We start from the raw sequence: 10,944 nt of genomic DNA on the forward strand, positions 1-10,944 counted from the left end.
TAGAACTGTGTCAGCATTTATGTTGTCCTGCAGGCTACCTATTGCCTAAGAAAAGATAAGAGAAACTCACTCGGTCCTGAACTCTGTTGTACATTTTTAGCATATTTCTCACCTAAGACAATTTCCAGAGTAGCAGCCCTTAAGTCCCCTGATACACACATTTATCCAGGGTTGAGTGATACGGGCAGCACCCCAGGCACCTTCCTGTGCCTTCCCTCCCCAACATTCAGCAGGTCAGTCTCTAAAAGAAGAAAATACTGCTGTTATCACCATCCTTCTCTTAAGATAAGTGCTGCAGCAGTGGAGAAGGGATTTGCACTCAATCGAATGTTCTTGAAGACTGCAAAACTTGTTTTACGTATAAGAGTTTGTGAAACAGCCAGCAAGAGCTAATAATGTGGAGAGGGACGGGTGGCATTTGCTTTGTCCACTTTAGCTCATCGCTGAAGCTCAGAGCATTTTAAACTTAGGAGCTTACACTAACTGTGTGGTACACGGAGAGGCAGGGAGAGCTACTCAGGACATGTGTACGGAAGTTGTTTTAAGTTCCCTCCCGCTGGGCACCAGGTGGAGAGCACTGCTGGAAAAGGCAGATCTCAGTAGACAACATGGAGTTTTCTGATACCAAGTGACCCTGAGCAGGCAATGACCCTGCCGTGGCTGCCCTGGGCTGCAGATACTATTCACGCTGTGTCCCAGAGCATACATGTCTTGAGTTGGCCTTGTCTCGGGGCTCTAGATTTCTGCTCGAGCTGTACAGGGTAGTACAAGCAGTACGAGTGCAAGGGGCGTTGGAGAGCACTTGTTCCCCCCGTTCATCACAGCCCTCGCTTCATCAGGAGTCATGGAGCTGTGCCTTACGATACAGCACGCTACTGTTGGTTTTAATACCACCTCTGTGTGCTCAAATGTGGCCCTCATACAGAACACTTAGGTGGGCTTTTGACTTGTAAGAGCATCCCTGCTAGTAAGAGGACAGCTAAGAGCTCTCTTTTGAATTTCAGTCCTACTGGTGAAGAGTTGAACAAAAGCGGGGATGTACTGTGTGCCCTCCCCACTTTGATTCAAATGCTTCCTGCTTTAGATCCCAATGTCTCCATGGTATGACAAGTGTTTAGAGAAACATGAAATAGAAACAGTGTAAAGTAAAGCATGTAGAGAATACAGAGAGAACTGCAGCATAAATACAAAACACAGTCTGCTTGACAGCTGGTACTAATTTGTTGAATTGTGAAAGCCTATATTAAAATTCCTTGTAAAAGCATAGCCTTAACAGGTATAGCATTTAAATAAGGACAGATAAAATCTGAGCCCAAAATCCCATATCTTGATGGTGGCGGTGCAGCACACTACGATGTCACTGTCGTTACAGGTGTATGGCTCCTGCATACTGCAAATACTTAAGATGCCAGAAGGAAATTATATTGTGTTCAGCTTCCATGAAGTGCACTTGAGAAAGCAGAGAGGTTCCAGGTCTTAAAGAAATGCCTGTTCACTATTACCTCTGCAATCTGATTTAGGCAGGTTCAATTTTTATCTAAACAAGCACTAAATTCTACAAGTGAGATTCTTTGCTGTGCCAGTTCACCGTCTAGGCTGCAAAAGGGCTGAAGTAATTTAAAAATGTCTTTCAGCTTGGCTAGGTCTGTTACCCTGTGATTCCTTAGCTAATTTTAAGAAGCTGACAGTCGCGCTCCTGCCTCCTCTCCCTCTCTGGCCTCTTTCTCCATCACCCACTCCACCAGCAAACACACACACACACGCTTTGTCTCTCATGGTTAGCAAAGGAGCTCAAAACATATGTGTTTTTTTTCCAAATCTATGGTTTTTTTCCCCGCAAAGCCTCCTGGCCCTCCTTCGTGCCTGTGGTTGGGTGCCCAGGCTGATGGGGGGCGGTGGAGCTGCAGTGACGGCATTCTACCGCCAGGGGGTGCCACGGAGAGCAGCCGCGGGGCTAAGGGGCGGGGGCGGGGCTAAGGGGCGGGGGCGGGACTAAGGGGCAGGGGGCGGGGCTAAGGGCCTGACTTCGTCTTCCACCTCTGTCCCGGTGCTAACCCAAATGTCCCTCTGCTGTAACATGTGATTGGGCAAACCCAAACTCGGACTACTGATGTACTTACGCAAACTGCAATGATGGCTTTTCTCCCTGAGGCTTTTCGACTTTGCCTCATCTATCCCTGGGAAATAATAAAGAAACATGAAGATGGTGATGATGATGGTGATGATGATGATGACGGCAGCTGTATCGCTTTCTTGCAGATAATTTTAACTAAGTTCCTGAAAGCACATAGTTACAGACTGAAATCTAAATTAATGAAGTTCTAGATTGCAAAAGACACTTCCATATATTCAGTACATTTGTTAGTCACTGAAAATTGTTCCTGATAGTAGTTTATCTCAGGAATTGTCTGGTATTCTATTATTCATGGAATCACAGGATCACGGAATCACGGAGTTTCAGAGTTGGAAGGGACCTCTAGAGACCATCTAGCCCAACTCCCCCGCTAAAGCAGGATTGCCCAGAGCACATTACTCAGGACTGCATCCAGGCGGGTCTTGAACATCTCCAGGGAAGGGGACTCCACAGCCTCCCTGGGCAGCCTGTGCCAGTGCTCTGCCACCCTCACCGTAAAGAAGTTTTTCCGTGTATTTGAACGGAACTTCCTGTGTTTTAACTTGTGCCCATTGCCCCTCGTCCTGTCACTGGGAGCCATTGAAAAGAGCCTGGCTCCATCCTCCTTCAACCCACCCTTTAGATACTTGTACGCCATAATAAGGTCTCCCCTCAGCCTTCTCTTCTCCAGGCTAAAGAGTCCCAGCTCTCTCAGACTTTCCTCATAAGGCAGATGCTCCAAGCCCTTAATCATCTTAGTTGCTCTTCGCTGGACTCGCTCCAGCAGTTCCCTGTCCCTCTTGAACTGGGGAGCCCAAAACTGGACACAGTATTCCAGTTGTGGCCTCACCAGTGCAGAGTAGAGGGGGAGAATGACCTCCTTCGGCCTACTGGCCACACTCTTCCCTATGCAGCTCAGGGTTCCATTGGCCTTTTTGGCAATGAGGGCACATTGCTGGGCCATGGGCAACTTACTGTCTACCACAACCCCCAGATCCTTCTCCTCTGAGCTACTTCCCAGCAGGTCCGCCCCTAACCTGTACTGGTGCCTGGCATTCTTCCTCCCCAGGTGCATAATTCTGAATGAAAAGATTACTAAGAACCAGGCTTGTGTCAGTATTTGTGAAATGAGTTTATCTCCCAGCATCTCCCTCTCTTTCAGCACCTCTCCCCATTTTTTCCTTCTCTTCAAAAAAAGTAGTAAGTGAAGGCACAGGAATTGTGTCTTCCCCAGTCTTCATGCTCACAACAGCAAAATTCCATCAAACAAACATTTCTTTTTCTTGAATGGTTCTAACAGCTGGAGAAATATCTTAACTTACAGGACCAGGATTTTTTTAGCTCTGCAATGATCTTTGGGAACTGAAGAGGAAATGGTACATGCCTGCTAAGTATCCTGTTCCCGCTAGATAGGGCTGCTGGGCCTGACAGCAGTGGTGTTTTCTTCTTTGTTTTCTCTCAAGGCTAATGTCTGTAGTAGTTATGTATATTTGTGCAAGAGAATGTCTCTTCTGAATAATCTGCACATACAGATATGCAAAGCTGGTGGTGGCATTATTCAGCACTGACACTTTGCAGAGTTATCAGTAAGCAGGGCTGCAGCATCTATACGTTACGATGAGAACTCCCAGGGAATGATAAAGCCCTGTTGCTATCTGAGAATCTCAGATTCTATTTGATAACATGTGTGTGTTTTCAGTGCTTCTGCCTAAAAGGCCCAGCGTAGTCCCCACTGAATTTGCAGATTCCCCTGAAACAACAATGCCAAAACATTGGCTCTGCTACTCTGAATATCAGCAAAGGTTAAAGCTGTCCTGTTGGTCCAGCAGCACCACTGGATCCGAATTCCATACGGTGACAGAACTCAGAAAACAATTGCTGTCTACCGCCAGTTTATAAATGTGATGAGTAACATCCATGGGCAAGACCTTTAACTGGAATAAATCTATATAGTTAGAATAAATTCAATTTGTGTCAAATAAAATTCTGCCTTATGTATTCACATAGTGCTAAAGAAAAGCATTATATAAGTAGTAAATGCAAAGAATAACGAAACTGCTTAGCTTTGCTTGTTTCTATCATGTATGATTTATACTGTACACATACCTGCTGTGTAAGATTTGCTGCATTGCATATTTCTGTTAATCTGCTATGTATGGCATTGGTAATACTGTGTAGATTGGCTTTTTGTGCAAATTTAAGAGAGGTATCCTTAGCATAACTAAATTTCAGGATGTTGAAAATACTACGTCCGGCAAGATATGGCATTCCAAGACGCTCTTTTGTTTCCCTAGTAAGCAATCTTAATTTTGTTTATCAGGACACTCAGAGCAAAAAATTGCCATAGAAAACCACAATTCTTCTGGGAATGCACCATACGATTACGATTTTCATTATTTTTCTGTAAATGTATATAAAAACTCCAAAGTCCAAAACTCACAACAATTTTTCTCTCAAAAGGAATTGCATTATTTCCAGGTCGCAGCCCAGGGCTTCCAGGTTCTGACCACAGCTCTGCCACTAGCTCAATTTCCAGGTGTCGGCAAGTCATGAATGTGTCTTTTTCCCTATTGAGAAAAATGAGCTTAACAACTGTTTGCTACACAGCTGTAATAAAATAAAGTATTTGATCTGTGTTTTGGGATTCCCAAATGAAAAAAATAACAAGAGAGCGAAGTATAAAAGAACATTCACATACATGGCAAACTGTTCTAGACCAAAAAAGGAAAATTTCCTTGGCTTCCAGAGAGTGAGAACCCAAAGACAGGCTAAAGGTCCCTTCGACTCATCCTAGCACTGAATGTCGCCCAGTTGGTTCAGAGAATTTTGGTTTAGTACCTATAAGATCAGTGTAGTGATGTATAAACTGGACATATATTTGTGCCTCTTCGCCAGACAAGTCTTTTTCTTCTTCCTCAGGCATGCAATTTCAATTAGGTTGGGTGGAGAGAAAATACCAATGCATAAATGAGTACTTCTTACAACAGTGCTACATTTTTAAGAATCGGGATTTAGCTCCTTATGTTTTTAATGAATGCCACTTCAGCATAAACCAAACGATCTGTAAGCCAAACGTGTTATCTCAAACAATTCCATTTTTTCCCCTCCAGACGTTTCCGCAGACAAGATGTTCGGCACGGAAATGCGGCGCAGCAGTGCTTTGGCCAGCAGTTCATTGGTAATCTACTCACACGTTTACAAATTGCTAGCAAATGCCTGGAGCAGAGAGCACAGACTTTGCCAAGAGCGTGAGCCAGACCGTGATCTCACCTGAGATTTTTTACTGGCGTATTCCTATAATAAGGAATTATAATAAACTATGAGAGTCGTGGGGATGAGCCCACGTCATCCAGGTCTAAGAATGACTTTCTTTCGATGGCAGATCAAGTTCATCCCATAGCGTTCGTGTAGCCCTGCAGCCCTGTCATTCAGACAAGGGATGTGGCTAATGCAGCTCAAACGCTTCCAAGGGAAATAAAAGTGGAAAGATGGGGCAAGGATAAGAAACGACAGGGCTGCATCCTGAAATGTGTATGAAATACTGCCAGGACACTCAGCCAAAATTGAAGGACCTCCATAGCACAGACATGGGCAATGACATAAAAAAAAAGATTGTTGTGTCTAATGCTGTTGTCCAAACCTTGGGAAGTAATCATTTCAAAGACCGATGTTGGGAAAGACAAAACAGAACAAAAGCAGTTGCCTGGACATCCTCAATATTTTGCAGGATAACACCTAATACATTTATAGAAGAAAAAAATCAAATATAAAAGGTTTTTTTAGATAGATAGTCAGAGGAAAGATATTTCAATTATTAAATATTAAATAGATATTTTACCACACAAAGCTTCATTAAAATTGGAAGCCATTGGAAGATACAGTAGATTTTGGAAAACTATATTCCAATATGAAATATTAATTTTAAAGTAAGTTTGAAATGCAACAGAGAAATCACAATGATATAGAATCCTGTATTTTTTAGGGTGTAAAACTGCTTCATCTCAAGAATATTTCTTACTGCTGTGGTACAAAATGATTTAATTAATGAGGTAATCAGTCTCCTCCAGCGTAGCAACTAGCTTATCTTCCTCCAGATGTTTTGTTGGATGGAAAAACAGAATTAATTTTTGATTAATTTCATTCACCTTGTCTTTATTAGCACCTGAGCCAAAACTATGCATTCATTTTACACGTGTATAACATGAACAAGTATAATATTGGTTAGGGTATTTATCATTTTTATGGGTTTCTTTCTGCAAAAGGCTATGTGCTCTCATTTTTATCCCTGAAAATATTTAATTATTTATTATATTTAAGCATGTATTGAATCTTCCAGTTTCACTGAGTGAAAATGAAATTGATGAACTGTTCATAAGAACCAGGTACAAGCAATTAGCAGTGTGAAAGTCTGAGATCTGTTTCTCTGTGTATAATCTTAGCCAAATCATGGCACAATTTGGGCCATTTATCTTATGGCCAGATCCTGTGAGAGTCTGAGATGATGGGAAAATTCATTCAGCAGGTCAGACCTCCACCAGACACCACTTTTCAGTCACTATCTGGTTGGATCTGAACTAAATTTAACTCTGGAAAGTAAATATACTTTGAATATGGAGTGTAACATGTAGTGGCTGTAACACGTATTTTTAAAACATTTCTTTTCCTGCCAGGTGAAGTCCTGGAGAAGACTGAGGAGCGACTTGTTTATGGAATAGAGTACAACAGCACCCTTCTGGAGTGCACCCCTCGGACCTTACAAGCAAAAGTAATATGGTTTGTCCAGCGAGCGCATGAAGCTAAGAAGGAAGAGGTAAATATTCCTATAGCCTAACCTTTTAACTAAAAGAGCCCGTGCTAAAGAATTTTACATCTTCATGGAAAAGCCTGTCAGCAGTTGCTGAAATGTACATGGGTGTAAGGGAAAGTCATAATGTTCGTCTGCTGTCTTGAATTAATAGACCTGAGAATTTCATCTGGTGTTTATTCAGCATCTTGAATGCAGATGTTAGAAATGTAGTGAAACTTGATTTAAGATCTCAAACCAAAAGAGAATCCAACACTTCTTTCGTTGTGTTATTGCAGAGGTGAAATGTGTACATATTACTCCCAATGTTAGTCTAGTTTAACATCTATTCATTCTTGCTGCCTTACGCATTATATGACAGAACCTTCTGAAAATACGTGTTGGTGGATTCTCTGCTTCTTATACATATATTTCCCTGTTATGAAAGTGCTTCGTAGGTGTTACTCGATTTATTCCTCAATACTTCTATACTTCTCTGACACATATCCCTGTAGCTGTCGCCACTTAGTATGTGGAAGGACATAGGGAGAAAAGCCTCAGACCACCAAAGGATAAGGATGGTTGCCTTACCACCTAGCAGCTAGGCTCTACTGCCTATGTGAGACCCCAGCTTAGCCACAGGCATCTGCAGATCTCTGGAGTGGGGCTCATCTGAGAGTAAGTGTAGATGTTTATAATAAAGAGGTCAACCTGGGAGCTAGGTGATGTAGGTTGCCTTTGAAGGCAGACTAGATAGTGTTGCAGTTATAGCCAGTGGTACCACCTCAAAATTAACTAGACAGCTTCATTTGGTCAGGTAAAAAATTACTAGTAAATCACTGAATAAAGCAATAACCAAGGATGCCACACTCTGCTTTAAATATCTAAAATTAAACAAGATGACTGGCATCCCCACTTCAGGCACATTTTGCCTGAAGTTTTGTCCAAGTCCCAAATTTCTGCATGGATTTTCACACTTGCTATTTCCTCATGTATTTAGTTGGAAGATCCCTATCTATACGTAATCATTCTTACAATATAACTATTAATCACGTCTTTCACAAAAGGTAGTGAACTGTGAGGGAGGGAGGATGTCCTATTATATGCACATGCCATTAGATCCAGGAGCTCAGATATTGGATGCCAGGAGTGTAAATTTGACCAGACTCTAACCTTCCAGTATGTCTTTATACTACTAGGATGAATTTATTTTAATGTTTCCCCCTGCAAGTTATTCTATTTTTTATGAATAATTATACAGTCATTAGAAAAAGACAATTACAAGCAGAGAGAAGCAGAATAATATCATCAAAGACTCACAGAACAGTTTGGGTTGGAAGGGACCTCTAAAGATCATTTAGTCCAACCCCTCTGCCATGGGCAGGGACATCTTTCACTAGATCAGGTTACTCAAAGTTCCATCCAACGTGACCTCGAACACTTCCAATGATGGAACAGACACAATTTCTCTCGGAAACCCATTCCAGTGTCTTACCACACTCAGCGTAAAACATTTCTTCCTAACATCCAATAGAAATCTACTCTCTTTCAGTTTAAAATCATTATCCTTTGTCTTATCACTACAGGCCCTGGTAAAAAGTCTCTCTATCTTTCTTGTAGCCCCCCTTTATATAATGAAAGGCTGCAATAAGGTCTCCCTGGAGTCTTCTTTTCTCCAGGCTGAACAATCACAGCCCTCTCAGCATTTTTTCACAGGAGAGTCATTCCAACCTTCTGACTGTTTTCATGGCCCTCCTCTGGACCCGCTCCAACAAGTCCATGTCCTTCTTATGTTGAGGGCTCCAGAGCTGGATGCATTCCATGAGAGTGGAGTAAAAGGGTGGAATCACCTTCCTCAACCTGCTGGCCATGATTCTTGTGATGCCTCCCAGGATACCATTTGCCTTCTGGGCTGCGAGTGCACGTTGCTGGCTCATTTCCAATTTCCACCAACATACCCAGGTTCTTCTCTGCAAGGCTGTTCCCAATCCGTTCATCACCCAGTACTTCTCTTCCGCTTTATATTGTGTTGTATTGTTAAATAGAAAGATGGAGATTCCATTCTCCTGGGCAATTCTGCTGGCTGGATTAGACAGCTCAGTGGTCCTTGCTTGCTAGCATCTGCGAATGCATCGTAGTTAACAACCCAGGTCTCAGGAGCTGTAGGGGAAACTCAAACACCAAACTCGGAACCGAGGCTTTAAGATCACAATGGTCCTTCAGTTAGAAATAAAAATATGTATGAGCGCCACCTCAAAAACATTTGTTAATGTATAAGAGCATTCACAGGGACATTTATCGGAGGTTATCTGGCAAATGCCCATTTGTTTTCCATCCAGTAGTTTATTTTCATGTTTCAACCTTATTTCCCTCTGTGATTTAGCCACAAGTGACTAACCCATGCTGGGAAAACGGAAAACTATCTGCTCCACTATCTGTTCTACCATGCTTGCCAGATTCTCCAGATCACTTCCTTTCACAGCTCAACTTCTTTACTTCAAGTAAATATTTTCTTAAATTAAAAACTGTGAATTAAAGGATCATGGATCCCTTATCATCCTCTCGAAATGTAATATTATATTCATGAAAGTACATTTCAGGAGTAATTGCACGGATTTAATGTAATAGTAAAGGCCTGTGCTCTATAACTGCATCAATTTGTTTTTCTAGGTGAAGACAGATGATAGAATAATCAAAATGGACCTTGGCCTCTTATTCCTGAAGCTGCATCGGCTGGATGCAGGGACCTATTTTTGTCAGACAGTGGAACACAGCATTGTTCACACTGTCAGGAAAATCACCCTGGAAATAGTTGAGGAAGAACGTGTGGATGAAATGTTCAATAAGGACTATGAAGAGGAGATACCTCACAAAATGCCATGCCCGGTGCAGAGCAGTATACCTCAGGCATCAAAGCCATGGTACAAGGAATTTCTGCAACTAATAGGTTATAGCAACTTCCAGAGGGTGGAGGAATACTGTGAAAAAGTGTGGTGTACGGATAAGAAGAGAAAAAAGCTGAAAATGTCTCCATCCAAGTGGAAATATGCCAACCCTCAGGAGAAGAAGGCAAGGATCAGGCCAGAGCATTACCGCTTGCCCAGGAACATAGCTGACTCTTGATGGACAAAAATCCATCTACCGTTTCTGCTCGAAATTTTATTTGGACTTAAGTAAGAGGGAGAAGTCAGTCTTGGGTTTGGTAAATGACACAGGTTTATATATATAAAATATCGGGACTGAAAACAAAAATGTTATGGTAATTATACTGTACACTCATGATGACTGTTTAGAAGCATTTTAAACAAAAAACTTCTTTACTCTCTGTTTCTAAGTGGGTCAATGCAATCAGAGTTTTGCATTAGGGAGGATGTGACAATCTTCAGACTTTGAGTGCTTGAATCAGTTTCCTGTGCGGACCGTGCTTGCGCTGTATATTGTTGCATATGATGGCATATTTAAGCAAAGTCAAGTAGCTAAGCATTCACAAGCAGGTGAAAAATATAACACGTATCTTTTCTTCGTTTCACAAATTTCTCATGCTTCTGAAAGCGGCACGTCTTAAGATCTTTTGATTGTGACCTGTCTGAGTTTATCACTGAGAACAATGAGTTGTGCTGATGCAGTGTACTGCTATTTCTAAAGGGAAATCCTATTCACTTCCCACCGTTTTTTGTCATATCAGTCATTTATGAAGCGCAGTGTGCTCTCACAGCTAAATAATATTTTCTAGTAACTTGATGTAAGTCAAATGCATGCTGAGAACACAAACAATGAAATTCTTCAACTCATCTATATAAAAAGTTGGAATGATGGTTTAGATAGAAAGTGGGTCTATCTTGTCTCTAGTAATGGATATTGCCTTAGTAGTGACAAGCATTAGGGGAGCGCCCTCTTGTGGCAAAACAAAGCAAAATCCGATATGATCCTCTATTTTCTGAAGAAATGTGTAAAGCGAAGAGGTATTACCCAGATCCACAGCTGGTTTGTTTTCAGCACACACTTCTAGTCTCCATGTGCTAAATCCACAGATTTGGAAGGCAGTGTT

The 10,944-nt window shown here is 41.9% G+C and overlaps 1 protein-coding gene across 1 annotated transcript in view; it reads left to right on the forward strand.

Moving 5' to 3' along the window:
• The window catches only part of SEMA3E (semaphorin 3E), a gene marked incomplete at its 3' end in the record, with an annotated part of 70,490 nt that extends 60,471 nt beyond the window's left edge, over positions 1–10,019 (forward strand). The window contains exons 14-16 of the mRNA XM_082498737.1: positions 5,224–5,291; positions 6,784–6,923; positions 9,567–10,019. Coding sequence (XP_082354863.1) covers positions 5,224–5,291; positions 6,784–6,923; positions 9,567–10,019 — 661 coding nt within the window. The remainder of the gene's footprint in view (positions 1–5,223; positions 5,292–6,783; positions 6,924–9,566) is intronic.
• Positions 10,020–10,944: the final 925 nt, after the last annotated feature.

This window comes from Vanellus vanellus (genome assembly GCF_965231255.1).
Source record: "Vanellus vanellus genome assembly, chromosome: 1".
NCBI lineage: Eukaryota > Metazoa > Chordata > Aves > Charadriiformes > Charadriidae > Vanellus > Vanellus vanellus.